Below are 17,847 nucleotides of genomic sequence, written 5' to 3' on the forward strand. Positions count from 1 at the left end.
GATCCGTGAGGCTGGGGTCCCTACTGTGGGAGATGGGATGGAGGGAGGGAGACAGGGATTGCTGCTTGAGCAACAAGCGGCATGGTGGGGAGGAGCAGGGGGAAGCCAGGCTCTGGCTAAGAAGCAGAAAGGCAGGATCAGCTCTGCTCTCTGGAGCAGACAGCACAACCCAGGGCTGCAAAGCAACTGGGATGCTGGGGGACTCTGATTTAACTTAAACCAGGAAGGTGTCGAGGACAGAATTTCATAAACTGGTTTGACCGAAATCAGTTAAATCTTATATTACATTCAACCAGGTTTATCTTAAACCAGTTTCAGTCATTTTGAAACCAGTCTATGTGCACTGAACTTATGTTCTGTTACAGGTTTAAACCAGTTTCTGATCACTTAATCAGTTTCTGATTACAGTTTGTGTGTAATGTATGTCCCTAGCCCTAGAGTTCATATTTTTAAAGGTTTAGCATGTAGCAGTGTATTATCTATCATATCTATTTCACAAAACCTACCTGGCTTCTGAGTTGGTAGGTAAATCCATCATGTACTGATACTGTGTACTGCAGGTAGGAATTCAGAACTTCCCTAAATTATTTATATAATTGACATAGAAACCTATATTTAAAACTGTGGGAAAGTAAAAATACAATAGAGGCTCTAGAGTAAGGCAAAAACATTCCTTTTTCAACTGGATGTTCTCTTTGTGCATTTCATGATGTAGTACAACTTATCCTGGAATAGGCACAGCACAAGGCCTATTAACTGTTGAAGACTTGGAGGTGCATAGTGTGCAAGCCCTCTTTACATAAATGATTTTCACCCATTGTAAATGAACTATTAGTGAACTGCCACCTATCTATGGATTTTGCTGATGCCTGAAATACAGCTGGGGATCATACTTCAGTATAATCACTAAATAAAATTATGCTAAAATAGCATCTATCTTTTTATATCATTGAGAGAATAATCATACATGCGGGCATTATTTGAGTGAATATGTCAGTCAAAGAAGTAATTTGAAAAACTGTTGCCTACAGCAACTTATCTGGTTTAGCTGAAATACACACATGCAAAACAATAAAAATAGCAAGCATGTTAAATAAAAATTGGCAACAGAAAATAATGGAAGTTATACTTTGAGAAAAAGAGATGTCTGCGTAATGAAATATGAATCCTAATAAAAATAGCATCCATTCGAAACAATGTAAAAATGTGCTGGAATAATTTAAAACACAGGCCTACATCCTGATATTGACAGAACTTGTCATTGCCTATTAAGAATATAAATTAGCCAGTCATTATTAGTAAATCAATATTTGTTAGTTTAGGCACATCACTGTCAATAGCCTCATAACATAATAAGCATGTTAACTCAGAAGAGATTTAAATATACATATACATACATAATTTATCTTTCATATACTTTTTCTTAAAATTGTATTGATCACTTTTGCTATTTGCTAAAGATATGCGTTTAAATGAGTTTTCCCTTTATTTTCTCCTCCTACTCTGTCCTGATATGAAGGTAGAGACCTGCATTTCTGGTTATATTTTTTTCTGTTGTAGCATAATGTGACCTTATAAAGAGAGAAATTTACCTGATTCAGTTAGTCTACAAGGTGCATTTCTGTCCTTCCTTCTGTCTGACTTCAAACTAACAGCTAACTACCTCTCTCAGAAATACAGGATTATGATTTTACAGGATTATCAAGGAAAAAAAGATTAAAGATTTGATCCTGAAGTCCTCAGTTAGACAAGTGTCTTCTTGAAGTCAATATGAGTCTCGTCTGGATAAAAGCCTGAACTAGGATTGCAAGAGTTGGCCATTAATTAATGAAAGCCTGGGGGAAAAATATATATATATTTTTAATGTTCTCTATTTACAAGTTTGCCCAAGTGTGAAAGTCACCTTTTAACACTGTACAGGGAACATGTCAAAACTTAATTTTTAGAAACCATATCATATATTTTTCGTATAGATTAATTAATTTGAATTAACCATGAGATGAATTAGCCTATATGTGTCTAGTATACCAATAACCTTTTAAGCGTTTAATTTGATAAAAGGAACAGTTGTTCTAGTTGACTGGATGAGTTATAAGTGTGCAGTATATCTTATGAATGCAAAGTTAATACAGTTAATGTTATTATAATGTACAATTTTTGAGGTAGAAAGATGTTCTAGAGCTGTAAGTGGTACGTTATTGTATAACTTAATTCACCTGAAGGTGCAACTTACATATTACTATTGAGATTTTAACATTTCAGATCAACTTTAACATTATTCATAGATTCATCTGAAGTAACTATGATGAATTAGCACTTTCAGAATTACACAACAGCTATTCTACTATATTTAAATAATATTTTATCATCTATTGCCTCACAGCATTTTCCCATTGATCTTAAACCTGTTTAATGTTTTGATAATGCATGGTATATCTATCTTCATAAATATTATTATTTATGTTTGTCTCACTGATTCTTAATTGCCAGTTTGGATGGGTTTGTATTATCATGCAAATTAGGGGTTTAAATACTATTGATACCAACAGATTTTATTTAAATGCAAATCTTTGTCCTCACAGACATTTGACTTAAATTGATTTGCTATATTTTTAATGTGTACATTCTCATGGTTTAAATGTGGATTATGTATAAGATGTTCAGGCTGTTCCATACCATCAGTTTTTTTCTAGTAAAAATCCTTTATGACTTTGTGATAGCACTGCATGGTTCTGATCTATCAATTAAATCCTAAAACATAAACTATGAGCAATTAAGTCAATGGTAAAACTTCAATACTTCAGTAGAAATGTTGTCATCAGGAATAAACCAAAACTGGTATCACACATTGCTATAGACTCAGTCCTGTGCTGTTGAAGTCAATGGGAATCTTGCATTAATTTCCATGAATGCAAGGTCAGACCTGAACTGTAGAAAATGAAATAGTATGCACTCCATTTACTCAGAATGTCTGACTAGGAGTAAGGACTAGGACATAAAAGAACAGTAGCTAACAAAAAACCAAAACACAGTAATCTCAGAAGATGAACTTTTACAAATAATCTGATCTTTGACTAACTACACTCAAAATCCATGCTCTAATCTATGAGGATATTATCTTTCCAGACTGGTCTTGTTTAGAAACTGCCACTCGGCAGTATCAGGGACCATCAGACTTTAACATTAACTTTATTTGGCATAATAAGATAAAGTAATTTTAATGGAACATTGTCAGAGATAAGAGTTCTTACTCAGACAAAACTCCTGCTATAAAATAACAAACATATTGCTTCACTTCATATTAATGCTTGATCCTGATCTTGGCACTTGTTTAGCAGCAAAAGAGCATGATCCTGTGCCAACATCAAAGTCCATTATATTATCTAATAAATAAATCTTTCCTACTGTAAAACTTTATGGTACTGTCCTTTCCCACATTACTACTTATAACTGCACTTTCTGTTACTGTCCATTTCCACTGAAAAGAAATATGAATTGGACATGGAACAAAAAGATCTTTAAAAATGACTAATATCCCTTGTTTGTGAAACAAGCTCTTATTTAAAACAGTACTAGGTCAGATACTTTCCTGTACATTTTGTTGGGCCTGTTTTACTAACCACTTAAGTGTAACTTAATTCCAAAAGAAGGAAGAGCAGCGTCTATCTTAGACTACGGAATCTTTAAGAACTGGCATTTTATATACTGCTGTTTCCACACTTAGGGCATAATCTTGTTCCAGTGAAAATTATATCTAAATAAGGACTTCTGGGTCAGATTCTTCATTGCGTTTATCATTCTCCCCTATTCCTAGCACTTACTCTGTGGATACAACAGTATTCTTTATAATATAGATAGTATGTTCTTAAGAGTGCATGCTAGAGCAGCCCAAACATTTAAAATGAATATTTATCAAAATGCAGTAATTACTGGCATTTCTGTCATAGAATACTCTAACGTAATAGATATAAAATAATCTCTTAATAGATAGGAGCTCATTATCTCCTTTATTAATTTAGGACTTTGCCCCTAAACAGTTATTTTAGGATCATAAATATTAATATATTACTGTATAGATATAATGTGCTAGTTAAGAGAAACGCACATTAGACATCATTTCCTGTTTCAGATGTTGATGTTCAGTTGATCACTCTTGAATGTGATTCTTTCCAGACTGAAGTCAGAACTTTTCTATCAAATACAAACCATTTTACACTTCTTATCATTTTAACTACAAATAAAATGTCTACTTTCAATACTTGGTTAAAAGTTCCATGGCAAACAGACTAAAGTTTGACACTGAAAATACAATATAAATATAAGTGTCTACCAAATCAGAAAAAGAACCTTCAACTTCACTATTTTAATAAGTAGTTGAGAAAGTTTACTGGGTATAAAAACAATTCTTTTGTTTTGTATTCCCTATTTTAAAGAGTGAATTTTGGTGAGGGATTAATGAAGTGTCTGGTTGGTTTGATTTTTATAATACCTTTCCATTTCATTTAAAAATACAGTAACTATTTTTTAAATATATTTTGCCAAGATTATGTACCTATATAGGTGCATGATGAGTACTAATATGCTTTAAATAATGCTTAGTTTATTGGGTAAATGTTATTTTAAACTGTGAAACAGCGTGTGAAACTATTCCTAGAGCTTGGTTATTCAGGACAGTGACAGCCATTTTGGCATCCTGGGCAAGCAAATAAGCGCTGTCTATACCCTGCTTCTAAAATAAGAGCAAGGGTTAAACAAGAGGAAATTCTTATACAGAAAGCATTTTATCCTCCTGTTGTGACATAAACAAAATCCAGGAAATGCCTAGATAAAGTTCACCCACTGTATCATACCACTATGCATTTCTTTTAATGTAAAAATGGGGTATTTAACTATTCTCACCTTCCTTAGATTCAGAATATAGTTCATAGCTTCTGACCTTTGAAAAGATGCCAGTTATGCTTGTTCCTCTTCTATGCCCATCACTTGTCTGCCAAAAATATATATTCAGCACAGGATCAGCCTCAACCAGATCAGGCTTCTAAAGGACTGTTTGCAAAGCATAGCATAGGTCTCAACTGCTGGTCCTGTGGATCCCCACCCCTGTTAAATTAAAGTTTACTGTTACATTTGGAGTAACTAATCCTCATCATCTGGACTGGGAGTGGACTCAGCTGAAACTGGTCTTCCTTCCAGTCCTGCTACTCACAGTATTTTTTTCCTGACGAGATGCTTAGAAAACTTTGCCTTGCCTTGGCAAAGCAATCTGAGAGCATGAAATGTGGGGAACAGCTTGTGGCTCACGCTATTGCAACAACTGGAGGTTACCAAATAAATGTGGCCGAGGAGTTTGCTCAGACTAAATAAACGAGAAAACAGTTCTTCAAACTGGGGCGTTTTGTAAAGCTTTCGGGAGGAAGAAAAGATCAAATGAGACCGACTCAGTGGGATCTTCCCAACGTGACCCCAGTGTTAATGTATTTATTTTCACGCTGCAGTTGCGGGTCGCTTTACAGAAACATCTCATGCTGGAGCCCCCGCATGGAGCCAAGGACAAGAAAAAAAAAAACAACCCACTTGTATTCAAACCAAACTATTAAATAACCTGTACATAAAAGTTGGGTCTCTGGCCCTGAAAGACGCGGGTCCCCAGAGGACCACTGCTGCTCCGGTTCGCCCATTGTCAGCGGTGACACGAGCCCCTGTCCAGAGATGGCGGCCCGGGGCCGGGCAGCGGCCGCTCGGAGCCCCCAGGCACAGCCAGGGCCGCCCACGTCTGTCCTGCACCTGCGGGGCGCCCCGGGCACTTGTCCCAGGCCAGGCCCGGGAGCGGACGGGGGCTGCCCGGGGCCTGCGGTCCGCGGAGCCGCGGCGGGGCGCAGTCACGGGGCGGCTCCTCCTCCAGCCCGCCCGCAGCAGGGGCTGCCCCAGGTCACAGCCCGCGCTGCTCCTCCCGCTTGACGGCGTCGCCCGCCGCCTTGAGCTTCTTGTTCTGGTGGGTCTTCACGTGCTTGGCCAGGTGGTCGCTGCGCATGAAGCGCTTGCCGCACTCCGGGCACACGAAGCGCTTCTCGCCCGTGTGAGTCCGCAGGTGCCGCTGCAGCTCGTCGGAGCGCGTGAAGCTCTTGCCGCAGAAGAGCCAGTTGCAGACGAAGGGCCGCTCGCCCGTGTGCCAGCGCAGGTGCGCCTTCAGGTGCGACGTCTTGCCGTACACCTTGCCGCAGCCCGGGATGTGGCAGACGTGCTGCTTCTTCTTGCCCGGCTCCGCCTCGGGGGCGCTGCCCGCGGCCGCCTGGCAGTTGGGGCAGCGGCAGCGGCGGCACCTCCTGGCCGTGGCCGCCAGGGGAGACTTGGTCTGCAGCAGGGCGGCGATCTGCGTCTGGTACTGCGCGAAGTCCGAGTGGCCCAGCACCAGGCTGCGCTGCAGCGCGGCGGCCGCGGCCGGGAAGCGGTGGCCGCAGCCGCCCGGCGCCCCTGCCTGCTGGATGCTCCACCACGGGATGTCCTCGGGCGCCGGGTTGGGCGACAGCTGCCGGCAGGGCTGCGCGGGGGGCAGCAGGTTGGAGTAGCCGGGCGGCAGGGCGGCCTGGGCGGCGTAGGGCACGTAGGCGGGGGGGCAGCTGGGCGGCAGGGCGGCCATGGAGGAGGGCAGCATCTTGACCGGGGAGAACTCGTAGGGGTAGGAGGGGTCGGCCGGGGGCGTGAGGGGCAGCTCGTGGGCGCCCCCGAAGGAGGACTGCAGGTGGCTCTTCTGCGGCGTGAGCCCCAGGCTGGGGTGCGGCGGGGGCAGCGCCCCCGGGGAGTGCGCCGGCATCTCGCTGCCCCACGGGTGGAAGATCCTGGAGGGGGAGCCCAGCGTCGCGTCGTACGAGACCTGCAGGAAATCCGACGGGGCTGCGCCCGGCTGGCCGATGCGGCTACAGGTGGCGGCCAGGAGAGCCAGGGGCGAGTGCTTGGCCAAGTCCGGGGAGGCGCTGGGGGTGCGGTCCTGCGCGGAGGGAGGGCGACAAGGTTAGTAGCCCTCCCAGGCCGTGCCCCCGGCCCGCCCCAGCCCGCCCCGCCCCGCACGTGCGGCGCCGCCCCGCCAAGTCTGCGGGCGTGGGAGCGCCCCGGGGCGCCGGCGGCCTCCCGGCTCCGCGCGCGGGCGCCAAACTTGGCCGAGACAGCGGCGGCCCGCGGAGCCCCGAGCGACTTCCGCGGGGCCGCCGCGCCGGAGCTCCCCTTGGCGCGCCCCGCCGAGCCCGCGAGTGCCCCCGGCCCGCGCGGGAAGTTTGCAGGCCCGGCGGGTTTCTCTCGCCCGCTCGCAGCTGCCCCGCGCCGGGGCCGTCCCGACCCCCGGGGGTGCCGGCAGCCCGCGTAAGCCGCCCCCGTCCGCGGCCACGAACCTGGAGGAAAGCCTGCAGGGAGTCGTTGCGGAGCACGGCCACCGCGGCCATGGCTACTGCTCCCGGAGCAAGGGGAGGGCCCCGGGGCAGCGCAGAGGCATGGAGGCGCCGACGCCGAGGGGAAGACGAGGAGCTGCCCAGCTTCCTTCTCTCTCGCCTTCCCTCTGATCTCCTGCCTCCGAGCCCGGCCGCCCCCGCCCCCGCGCCGCGCGATCTCCGCGGACTGTCTGACGGCACCAGGATCACCTCCAAGAATTTGATAAGGACTTTGCTGGGCCGCCAGCCAGTCAGAGGGAAGATTTATGGCTTTGAAGTTTGCCGCTACCCAATCATCAAAGAATAGCGGCTCTTTCAGAAGCGAAAGCAAATCCTTTGAATCCACAAAGCTCCTATGGTGTGTTTGTTGGTCTGGATAAAAGAACTGATTATTAGGGGGGATGGGAAGGGAGGAGATAAAGGCGGGACAATTAATGAAGTAATCACTATGTGGGAAATGTATATACACAAATAATTGGATTTTCTTGATCAAAGGCCCCCTTACCGCCTGGAGACCCTCGCATTGGATGCTCGAGACTGGATCCCCTCCCCCATCTTTTTTTTGTTGCAATTAAGGATTTGTAGCAGAGCCCTAAAGTGACAATGTGTCTTTGTTATCTCCGGAGAAATCTGCCTCCGGATCCCGCTCTTAGCGTGTGATGGCTGGAAGGGGCGTTAGTGGAAACGCCGCAAGTTCACCTGAGCGGGGCTGGTGAATCCCGAGCGCAAAACTTCCCCAAGAGTTGTGTGCGCGCGTGCATGCGTGTGTCCGCGTGCGTGCGGGGGTGGGGGGCGGGCTCCCTGCGGGCAAAGCTGAGGAGAAGCCCCTGCAGGAGCCTAGGCAAAGAACCGCGCGGTTCCCGTGCCCCCCTCCCCCCGGCCGGAGCCAGCGGGGCCGAGCCGAGAGGGGGTCGCGGCTGTGGGCGCCCGCACGGGCACTCGGGAAGCAGAAGGCGACGGGAGAAGCAGGAAAGTTTCCTGCTCCCCGGGAGGGCGGGGGTGGGTGGAAGCGCTTGCACTGAAGAAGCCCGAGGCTGCGAGTCAGGCAGCAGCAGCTGCTCGTGGGCTGCGGGGCTGAGCGCGCGGCTCCGGGCAGGGCAGGGCAGGCTGGCGACGCGGCTCCGGAGCGGGCAACGCCGTGGGGGAAACTCCTCACTTCCCTCCCGCCGGCTCCGAGCGGGAGGCCCCAGTCCCGCCGCGGCCGATCCGGTGCCGCCCCGCGGATACAACGCGCCTGGCTGAACGCGGGGCGTCCTCAGACCTCTCAAGGGGTGGGGGGAAACTTTCGTGGGCAGCTCCTGCCTCTGCCCCTGTCTCCTCAGGTAACTCGATCACCCCAGGCGTCGCCGGCCTCAGTTGTGCTCGCATCGCCCGTGAAGCCTTTTTGCAGGCCAGCACACAGAGATCTTTATGCGGCCTTCCCGCAGGGGCAGCCCCGGCCCGGCTCCGCCGGCTTCCGAGCGGCGCGGGGCTTGAATGAGGCCGGGGCTTTGAAGGGATTAAAGTGCCAAGTCCTCTCCCACGGCTCCGGGTTGAGGCCTGGGCCGGAGGCGCGGGGGACGCCGGCCCGGCCCGGGGGCTCGTGGCTGCTTCAGCCGAGGCACAGAGGCGGTGGCCGCAGCGTGTCTGCCCGGGCGGGACGAGCCGCTGGCAGCTGCCACGTGGGCGCCCGGCTCAGGCTCGAGGGCGCTCGGCTCCTGCTCTCCTCAGCTCGCCCCGACGGAGGGGAAGCGAGGGGGTGGCGGTGTCCCTGTGCAGCCCCGGGACCTTGGCAACGAGGCCGCCCGCCCGGGCCCAGGACGTGCCCGCAGGGAGCCGGGCCGCCCTCTGCCCCTGGGCGCTGCGACAAGCGCAGGCCGCCTCCTCCAGGCAAGCCGCGGGGAGAAACGCCAGCGTGAGCCTCAGCGGAGAACCCAGCCTCGGGCCACGCGGGAGGCCAAGCTCGCGGGACTGCCCCGCACCTCGGGGTCTGCGGGTCCCGCAACATGCCCCGGCCGCTTTCTACCCAGATTTCCGCCCGCAGGTGAATTCTACCTGTGGTTCGGGCGACTTCTGAACAGCACCGTTCAGAAAGGAAGTGGCAATGAGTTGTACAGCACTTTCACCTCCCACCCCTTGAAACAGATGAATTCCCCTGAGATGCGGAGCATCCAGCGCGGCCGCCGGGCGGTCCGCTCCCTTGCGCCGCAGGCGCTCCCCTCCGCACCCGCCGCCGGGCAACGATCATTTCTGTACAAATAATTAGCGTTCGGGCTCGGGCCGTGTCTCTCTCCTGAAATGTATTCTTAATGAAGCGGTGCTCAGAGCTGCCATGAAAAATGCAGGGCTGAGAGATCAAAGTACAATATTTATTTTAGAAATTTGTTTCACTTATCGGGAGATACAGGTAGCAAGGCCAAATGTCAACTCCGTTACGCAAAGCCCCATTTTCCGGAGAAACGGGCTGCTGCTACATCCTAATGTAAAGTAAAGAGACATCAAAGATCAGGGACAATGCGGGAAGCAGGCTGGGAAGAGGCGGGCGCGCACGGGATCCCGGCGGCGGAGAGAGGCGCGAAGGTGGGAGGGGCAGGGGCAATTCCAGCAGTTGTCATCTGCGCTACAAAGCTCACGAGCAAACAGCAGCGGAGGGAAACTTTGGGGGTTTTTTTCCCTTCTTTTGGCCACAAAGATGAAACGTGAAACTTGGACAGGAGCCCGCGATCCCTCTCACAAGCACTAGGCTGGCTCGGAAGCAGCGGGGCTGAGGCCGGGCTCAGCCGAGAGGTCCCCGGGCGCGGGAACGCCGCCGCCGCGGCAGCCGAGGGGCCTCCGGGACGGGTCTCTGTGGCTTCACGCGTCGTCCCAAGGCGACCTGCGGAAGAGAGGAGAGGGGTAGCGCGGCCGTGACACCCGCCCGCCTCCCCGCGCCCCCGCCCGGCCCGGCCCACAGCGCCAGCGCCCCGACGGCAGGCCGGGACTCCAGGAGCCGCCCCGCCAACGCCCGGCTCCACAAAGGCCTCTGGGGCCCTGTCTGCAGCGCTCGCGTTTCCCACATCTGTCTTGCACCGTGTTCCCGCTTTTGTTAGAGGCGCTCGGGGCTCCCGGCGCCCGAGCTGCGATAACAGCACAAAAAGGTAGCGGGGACATCTGCGGATCTCCTCCGCCGTCGCCGACAAAGTCTCGGGCCGAGCGCTCCCTCGGCAGCCCTTTGAAGTCCTGCCGAGGCAGAAAGCTCCTATTGTTTGCAGGCTGCGGCGCGGAGGAGACCCCTCTGCGCCCGGCAAGGCTGCTCCCCCGCTGCAACGTGAGAGCCTCCGCTTTCCCCTCCGAGGTTTGCTGGGCCTGTGGCTGCAGGGAAACCTTCACGGCGCAGAAAGCAGTTGCTCTTTCACTCCCTGACCCCACAGGGCTGCGTGCCTCCGGAGAAGCTGCTCTCTCAGCCTTGAACGCCCAGCTAGTGGCAGGGAGAGACCCTCTCCCCCCTTCCCTGTTAACACCCTGCCCCAGGCTTGCACCTCTCAGGCCTTCCCCAGGAAAACTACCCCCTTGCCTGGCAGACCCTAGGTGTCCCCGAGTAGCTGGGAACATGTCCAGAGCACAGGCTGCCCCTCAGGATAACAGATCCCCTGGTCCTGCTTCTAGAGTAACGGTCAAAAATCCTGCTTGGAGGACTGAACCTGATGGAAGCCGTGATTAGGCCTTTTTTAATAGACTAACTCTTGAGAGCAACCCGAGACCATACAACATAACTCCCAGCAGTGCTAGCTTCCTACCATCCCTCAGTCTTGTTCTGGAGCAAGAACCTCTCAGCAAGGACTGCAATGGGCTCCAGTTTCCATCCTCATTCAGCCCCTGAGCTCTGCACAAAGACTGACAAAAGGGGGAATAACTTGGGCATAGGGGTTTTAACTACATGACCCCTCTATGAGGAATGATCCTAAAAACACCTTCTCTTATCCCATAAACTGCCAAACAGCCCTCCAGGAGAAAATTAAAAAGCTTTAGGCCTTATTTGGCTAAAGATTTGAAGTGCTGTTTTTTAAAACAATGCAGTCATTAACTCACTATCCTTCCCTTGAAACATTCAGTCAGGTTGTTTAAGCATGAGAATCTCTCAGTCCATTAAAAATGTGGGATCAGATTGTCCCAGCGGTTTGCATGAAGTAGAAGAGAAAATAAGCTTCTGCAGTGATAGCTCTGTTCAACAATCACAACGTGCCTGCCCCTCTTTGTGGGGGTGAACATGTGGCAGGCCTCTTCCCCTTATCTCTCGGAGGAATTTCACCATACTTCCATTCTTGTTCAGCACTTATGCACACTACCAAGTGTTCACCAACCACTTAGCAATCCACTTGTTGCTAAGTACAAGTCCACTTAGTTTCAGGATCTGTATTTCCAGGATTCTGTGACCAATGATTGTGGCCAAAACTTTTAAACAAAATATTTCTTTGTTTAGTAGTTGGAACAAAGCTTTAGAGAGGAAAGCATCTTGTAACAATAAGCAATTTTCATTCATTTTTAGTCTCATTTAAATCTCAGTTTCACTGAAAGCTAAATTAAGTAGGCTTTCTTCCTAAGTCACAGGGACAGTATTAGCCGATTTACATTTACAGTACTAGTTAACCCAAATCTTTTGGTGTCTATGTGAATCCCTCAAGTTTGGTTCTCACTTACGTTGTCTACAAACCCTTGTTTGAATGGTTAAATACCACCTATATTCTTCTCTAGACAAATGGCCTGGGAAATGTACTGAGAACCACTGACTCAAGATTTCCCTTATTTTTCAAACAAGATTCAAACTTCAGAATGAAAGATGCTAGCATACAGACAGATACGCTGGCAGTGAGACTATCTTGAACCTTCCCTTTTTTTAAGATTAACAAACACTTCTTTGGCCTAGAACCTACCTGTCTGTGGTACAAAACTACAAACAACAAGAGGCCATTACTAGACTGAGGTTCATGCTAATGTGATCTGCAGTTGTCAGGGGCAGGAAGTGTTGGATCCCATATTCGGACAGAAAATGCTGCTGTGGGAAGAATTAGGTGACAAATCATTATTTATGTTCATTTGCTCTTGGAAGAAATAAGGGGGAAATGGATCACTCAGTGGGAAATTTTAAATACTGGGCTAATGAGGAAAAATCAATCTGGCTTCTTTCTAATATTTTGGAATCCATCCTATATTTCTCAGGTATTTTTGCATTACCTGAACAAAGAATAAAGTCCAAAGCCAGAGTTCTCCTGTTCTATTTTACTGTCCACTGCTTCATTTTATCTTTTATTTTACATCATCACACTCTTACGTTCTGCTTTAATTTAGTGTAAACTGGTAGAATGAATCACTTACTGTAAGTTTTCAGTAAAAATTATTAATTATATCAATTTAGTTTTATTAAACACATTTTTAATTGTTCATTTTGTTCTACTGTTTTGGTGAAAGCTGTAAATAAACTACAACTACTACGACTATGACCTAGTGTCTATAATGTTCTGCGTGAATAACTTTGAATGTATCTACATTTTGAATGTATCAGTGCTCCTCTGCAGCAGTAAGCCCCCTTTTCTGTGGGTACAGTTATATTATTGCTTTGCAGTGAAGGGCTTCTGCTGCCATTCTAGCAGATACTTCTATGCCTTCTGCAAGCTTCAATGACTCCTTCAGGAGCTGGTACTTTCCCATGGTACGTTTTGGGAGCCATGCAGATCTGTCAGATGCTCACAAGTGTGTGCGTGTTGTGAGGGTATCTGCTCCCCCAGCAGGACCTACAGCACCTCCGCTAGGGGAACCAGGTAAGTACAGATATAATCTCAAATTTGCCTCAACTTCTTCAAACTGGCTCATTTGCCATTCAAGGACAGTGAGTAGGAGCCATTAGGGGTATTGACATGGGCATTGGCATTGTCTCTGAACAGCCCTAAGGTATAAGATGCAAGTTAATCACTGCTGCTTGGCTTTATCTACTCATGGTCATTGACTGCAGAGTAAACTATTCTGGAATAACTCTACCCTGTGTGGAGGTTCTACGCAGGATCTTCCAGACACATCAGGGAGATTTAGGATTTTGAAACTTGCTATAACATTTCCCAATCTCGGTTTGGATTTCAAACAGATTAATGAAGGTTTTCTCATACTTTCAAAGCTGAAAAAACAACTGTACACTGGTGGCAGCCTTGCCATATGTTGTTATAGGACAAAATATCATTTTAATATATTCATCTTTCAGCACAATTCCCAACTGGTCTCCTATGCCTTCTCTCTCCTTCCTCTGCCTTGGCATAGATTTCCACTATACACTTCCTCTCCTTTCTTCCATGTCATGATGAGCAGTGAAACAGTTAAAGATATTGACATTATAAATATCATCCCTGACATTCAGGTTAACTCTCCCTGAAAAGCATGGGTCAGTTCTTGTTTCAAAGCGATTGTTTCAAACTCTCTGGAAACTCTGTTTCTGTCTTTGGTACACCTTGCGGCAGCCATTATACTCATTACATTTTAAAGATTTTCTTTGCCTCTATAGACAGCTAGAAACTTACAGGATGAAAACTGAGACTCTGGAGAATAAGTGAGAGGACCCACTGTATGCTCCTACTTCTCCAAATGGTTTGGAAAATATTTGGTTATTAAAAAAAATTAACTGCATATATTAGTTTGGGGAAGATTTATTGGGATCATTTTATTTTATGCGTACAGATAAACATACACCCACCGTCTTCTTACAGTGAAATTATTCACCATGTAATCAAAGGGTGATTATGTGGTTATTTATGTCTTCTTAACTAGACAGTGAATGTGAGATCTAAAAACTGGATCTGCATGGTAATTAGTTTTAGTTACTTAGTAAATTTATTGACAAGTGACACATCTGTCTATGCTGTGGCAAAACTTCAAACAGTATAAACTTTAAACTGAAATAACACACGATCGATCCAAATGTTAATATTAGGCTGATCATATGGTTGTCAAACTTTATCAATTTGACTGAATCAATTATTCAGACACAAAATGTATAATTGTTAACAGCTAATGAAGTGCTGTTATAATTATAGACTGCTTTGCGATAGCATAAATTAAATTTGTTCTAATGACAATGTTTTTTAATAGAACTGTTTTTCCAAGTAGCTGGTTTTTTTAAAGATTGCTGAACAAGAGCATATACCAAGCCCATACTATTTCATGCAAAATACAAGAGCTATATTACTTCAGCCATGGAAAAAGAAACTAAAAACCTAGCAGCAGAATTGTGAAGGACAGAACAAGCAAGTGGGATGCAGAAAAACTTGGATTTATTCAGCAACTGTATGCAAATCCATACACATCTAGATCCCTATCTATATCTGTTTGTGTGTTTGGAAGGAACTATTGTCTTTGTAATAAAGCAACATCATTTGAAGGGATACACACTTTCCATATAGGATGTTTTTGGAACCTACATATAAAATACATAATATATATGTAATTACACACACATACTTCTTACAGGTAGCCTATATTTTGGACCTTATACTTAAATGTATAGTATGTATTTATGTATGCACATGCATTTCTGTGGGCACGCACACACAAACATATATTAGTGAAAGCCAATCATGAACCTGAATATGGTGCATCTTAAAAGGTAATTTTAAAATTAGCATGTTCCTTTATGTATCAATCAATCAGTCAATATACAGGGAATTAAGAATTTTTTAAACAGGAATTTAAAAAAGCAAAAATGCACCAGTTGTTCACAATTATATGAGAGTCAGAGCCATTTAAGAAAACAAAAGAACCCATCAGTACTATGACCCCATATCAACCGCACAGCTGCAGGAACATCCAGCAATGCAGCCAGCCAAGAGGCCGTAAAAAGCCAGCCAGGAAGCATGCCACATACCCAGATGCTTCCAGAAAACCAGTGCTCAGTATATGGGTACTGTAGCTGTCAAATAATTTTCAGGTGTGGTCACTGGCATTAGCCATAATATAAGGACACGTGGTTACTACTATTTGAGTAGTTAGTAATCAGAGATTTAATAAATACTGGTACTGGTCCCCTTGTTCATCCCCAGTCCCCTCACTTTAGGAATCTGACAAACCCTTTGTGAAATATCAGCTATATTCCTGGAAGAATTATACTCCTCTGTTCACTGGACAGTAACATCTCTGTTTTTTTAAGGCTGCTGCTTCCTTCTAGTCTTTTAAGAGATACTGTGTTTTTTCTATCTCTTGATACAGAATGTATGTTCATTCAATGTCACATGGAATGTCTCAATACACAAGCATTGTGAAGTAAGTATTCAATTTACCAAAACAGTAATTTTTAAAATTATGTTTTTGAATACATAACTCTCTTTCTCCCTCTCTCTATATATTAAACACTGAGAACTAGTATTGTACCTTTCATCTTTAAAGTGCTGCACAAACATTAACTAACTCTAACAAAACTCCTGGGAGGTAAGGCTAGTCTCTCAACCACTGTATCATTTACCTTATCATTACTCACTTACCATTTACCACAATATCATTTATCTTAATTTAATAGGATGGAGAGGAGAATATGGGGTAGCATTATGCACTTATTTAAGAGTCATTAGCTAAACTTAATAAATATTCTTATTTTAATCAACATTTCAAAACAATGACGTTCTCAGCTGAAATCCCTACTAAAGTTACTGGGAATGTTGCCTCAATAAAAACAGAGAAAAGATCTCATGAGTCACTGTCTTTTTCACCTTCATTGCTACATAGCAAGTATACTTGGCACACTGAGTGATTCAGAAGGAAGCTATTCTATAGTGCCAACGATTCTTTTTAATGAGATATAGTTATCAGTTGATTTATGGATTTCTCTTGACTGTTCTCATTTACTTGGTTCTAAATTAAGAAAAAGATAATTTGTATTCTAGAAGTAAAACTATGTTTATAAGAGAACAGAGTAATCACAAGACCCTTTTAAATCAGAGGTTTAGAAATGCACACAGTGAGATTTGGGATCATTTTTCCTAAACTGCCGCAACAGAGAAACTGATTCTAACAATGTTTCCAGCTCCGTCTATTAAATTGTACAGCAGAGACCCAAGAGAAAACAGTACATTTACAGTTTTATCTAGTTTTCCATATTAGTATAGCATTACCTTATCTCAGGAGCTTAATGTAGGGAGAGACAAAGGGAACTTTCTGCCTCAGCTTTTTGATACCCTGATGACCTCCTACTGGGAGATGCTATGCTCTCTGTTAATTTAGATACCATATGCCTGGTTGGTCACCAATTCAGTTGCAGCTCTGTACTTTACAACCTTAGCAGGGATTCTGATCACAGTGTCTATAAAACTAGCCACTTCCTCTGTTTTCTGTTGTCTTTCCAATCAGATTATCCTTAGCTAAACAGTATTCTCTTTTGCACATTAAAAATGGCACTCTATATGTGTGTGTGTTTGTGTGTATATGGATGTGTATATATGTGTTATACATATAAGGAGGGATGCAGCAACATTTTTGCAGTGCACACAGTGAAGCACCACACAGCATGACAGCACTAGATGGGAAGAGCTGTAGTAGGCAGGGAATGCAGTTAATTGCACAGGCAATAAACCAGAATCCCTAGTAAGGAATGGGGCATGATAGGTGGGCAGACAGCACTTCCTTGCTGTATTAACAAACTCCCATCTTAGCTGCAGTTAATGTAGTTCATGCTCAAATCAGGAAATAGAGGGCCCTGTCCCTCTGGGGGAACAGCACTCCCCTTCCTGTGTGTTTAGGATTGCCCAAACCCTCTGTTGGGAATATTTGAGTTCATCTCTCTAACTCTCAGCTGTGTGAACTAGGAGTGGGCATGTTCAGAAAAGGTTCCAGGCAAACCATGCTGACTGTGGGGAGGAGCACAGAAAGGGCACAAAGAGGTTCATGAGCTCCGACACTGGGATAGGGGTGATGAAAACACCCACTGAGATGAATTGAAAAGTCCATACATTTCAGAGCAACTGTTTTAGGAAGTATACATCTCCATGGGGTGTTCTCATTCTGAAAGGAATGGGCCACTTCACACCTCTCTGAGCTTCCTATGCCATACATTGATATGTAAAACCTCTTCTCTTTATGGTAAACCCATATTTGTGCTAGTGGGTCAGCATCTCCATTGGTTTGTTCCCTTCTACTCCCATGTGGTATGGGCAATGTTCACAGCTCGACCACTGCCCTAACATTATTCCTCAAAGTTTCAGGGGTTCCCAGGTGTCATGGCACGGCCAGAAAAGGGATAGAACTCATGTGCACAGCTGTGGGGACATGTGAAATGAAATAGAGGTCTCAGTGTTTGTGTGTGTGTGTGTGTGTGTGTGTGTGTGTGGTGTGCATGAACATAAGGAGGATCTGAGCAATGGCCCTGGTGAATGAACATTTTTGGAGGAACTGAAGCAGTGGGAGCGGAGTCTGAGTTTCTTGGGGGAATATGGGCACAACAATG

The 17,847-nt window shown here is 46.3% G+C and overlaps 2 protein-coding genes across 2 annotated transcripts in view; both read right to left on the reverse strand.

Moving 5' to 3' along the window:
• Positions 1 to 5,461: 5,461 nt before the first annotated feature.
• Positions 5,462 to 8,045, reverse strand: SP5 (Sp5 transcription factor). The gene is made up of 2 exons (XM_090045491.1): positions 7,383 to 8,045; positions 5,462 to 6,985 (listed from the first exon to the last, which is right to left on the reverse strand). Exons 1-2 carry the CDS (start codon positions 7,431 to 7,433, stop codon positions 5,930 to 5,932), a joined length of 1,107 nt encoding a protein of 368 aa, XP_089901617.1. The 5' UTR covers positions 7,434 to 8,045; the 3' UTR covers positions 5,462 to 5,929.
• Positions 8,046 to 9,218: 1,173 nt separating this feature from the next.
• Positions 9,219 to 17,847, reverse strand: part of MYO3B (myosin IIIB) — a 357,238-nt gene continuing 348,609 nt past the window's right edge. The window contains exon 36 of the mRNA XM_090041713.1: positions 9,219 to 10,272. The gene's annotated coding sequence lies outside the window, so the exon portion shown is untranslated. The remainder of the gene's footprint in view (positions 10,273 to 17,847) is intronic.

Source organism: Crocodylus siamensis, chromosome 4 (assembly GCF_052110815.1).
Source record: "Crocodylus siamensis isolate JL-2025a chromosome 4, ASM5211081v1, whole genome shotgun sequence".
NCBI classification, from domain to species: domain Eukaryota; kingdom Metazoa; phylum Chordata; order Crocodylia; family Crocodylidae; genus Crocodylus; species Crocodylus siamensis.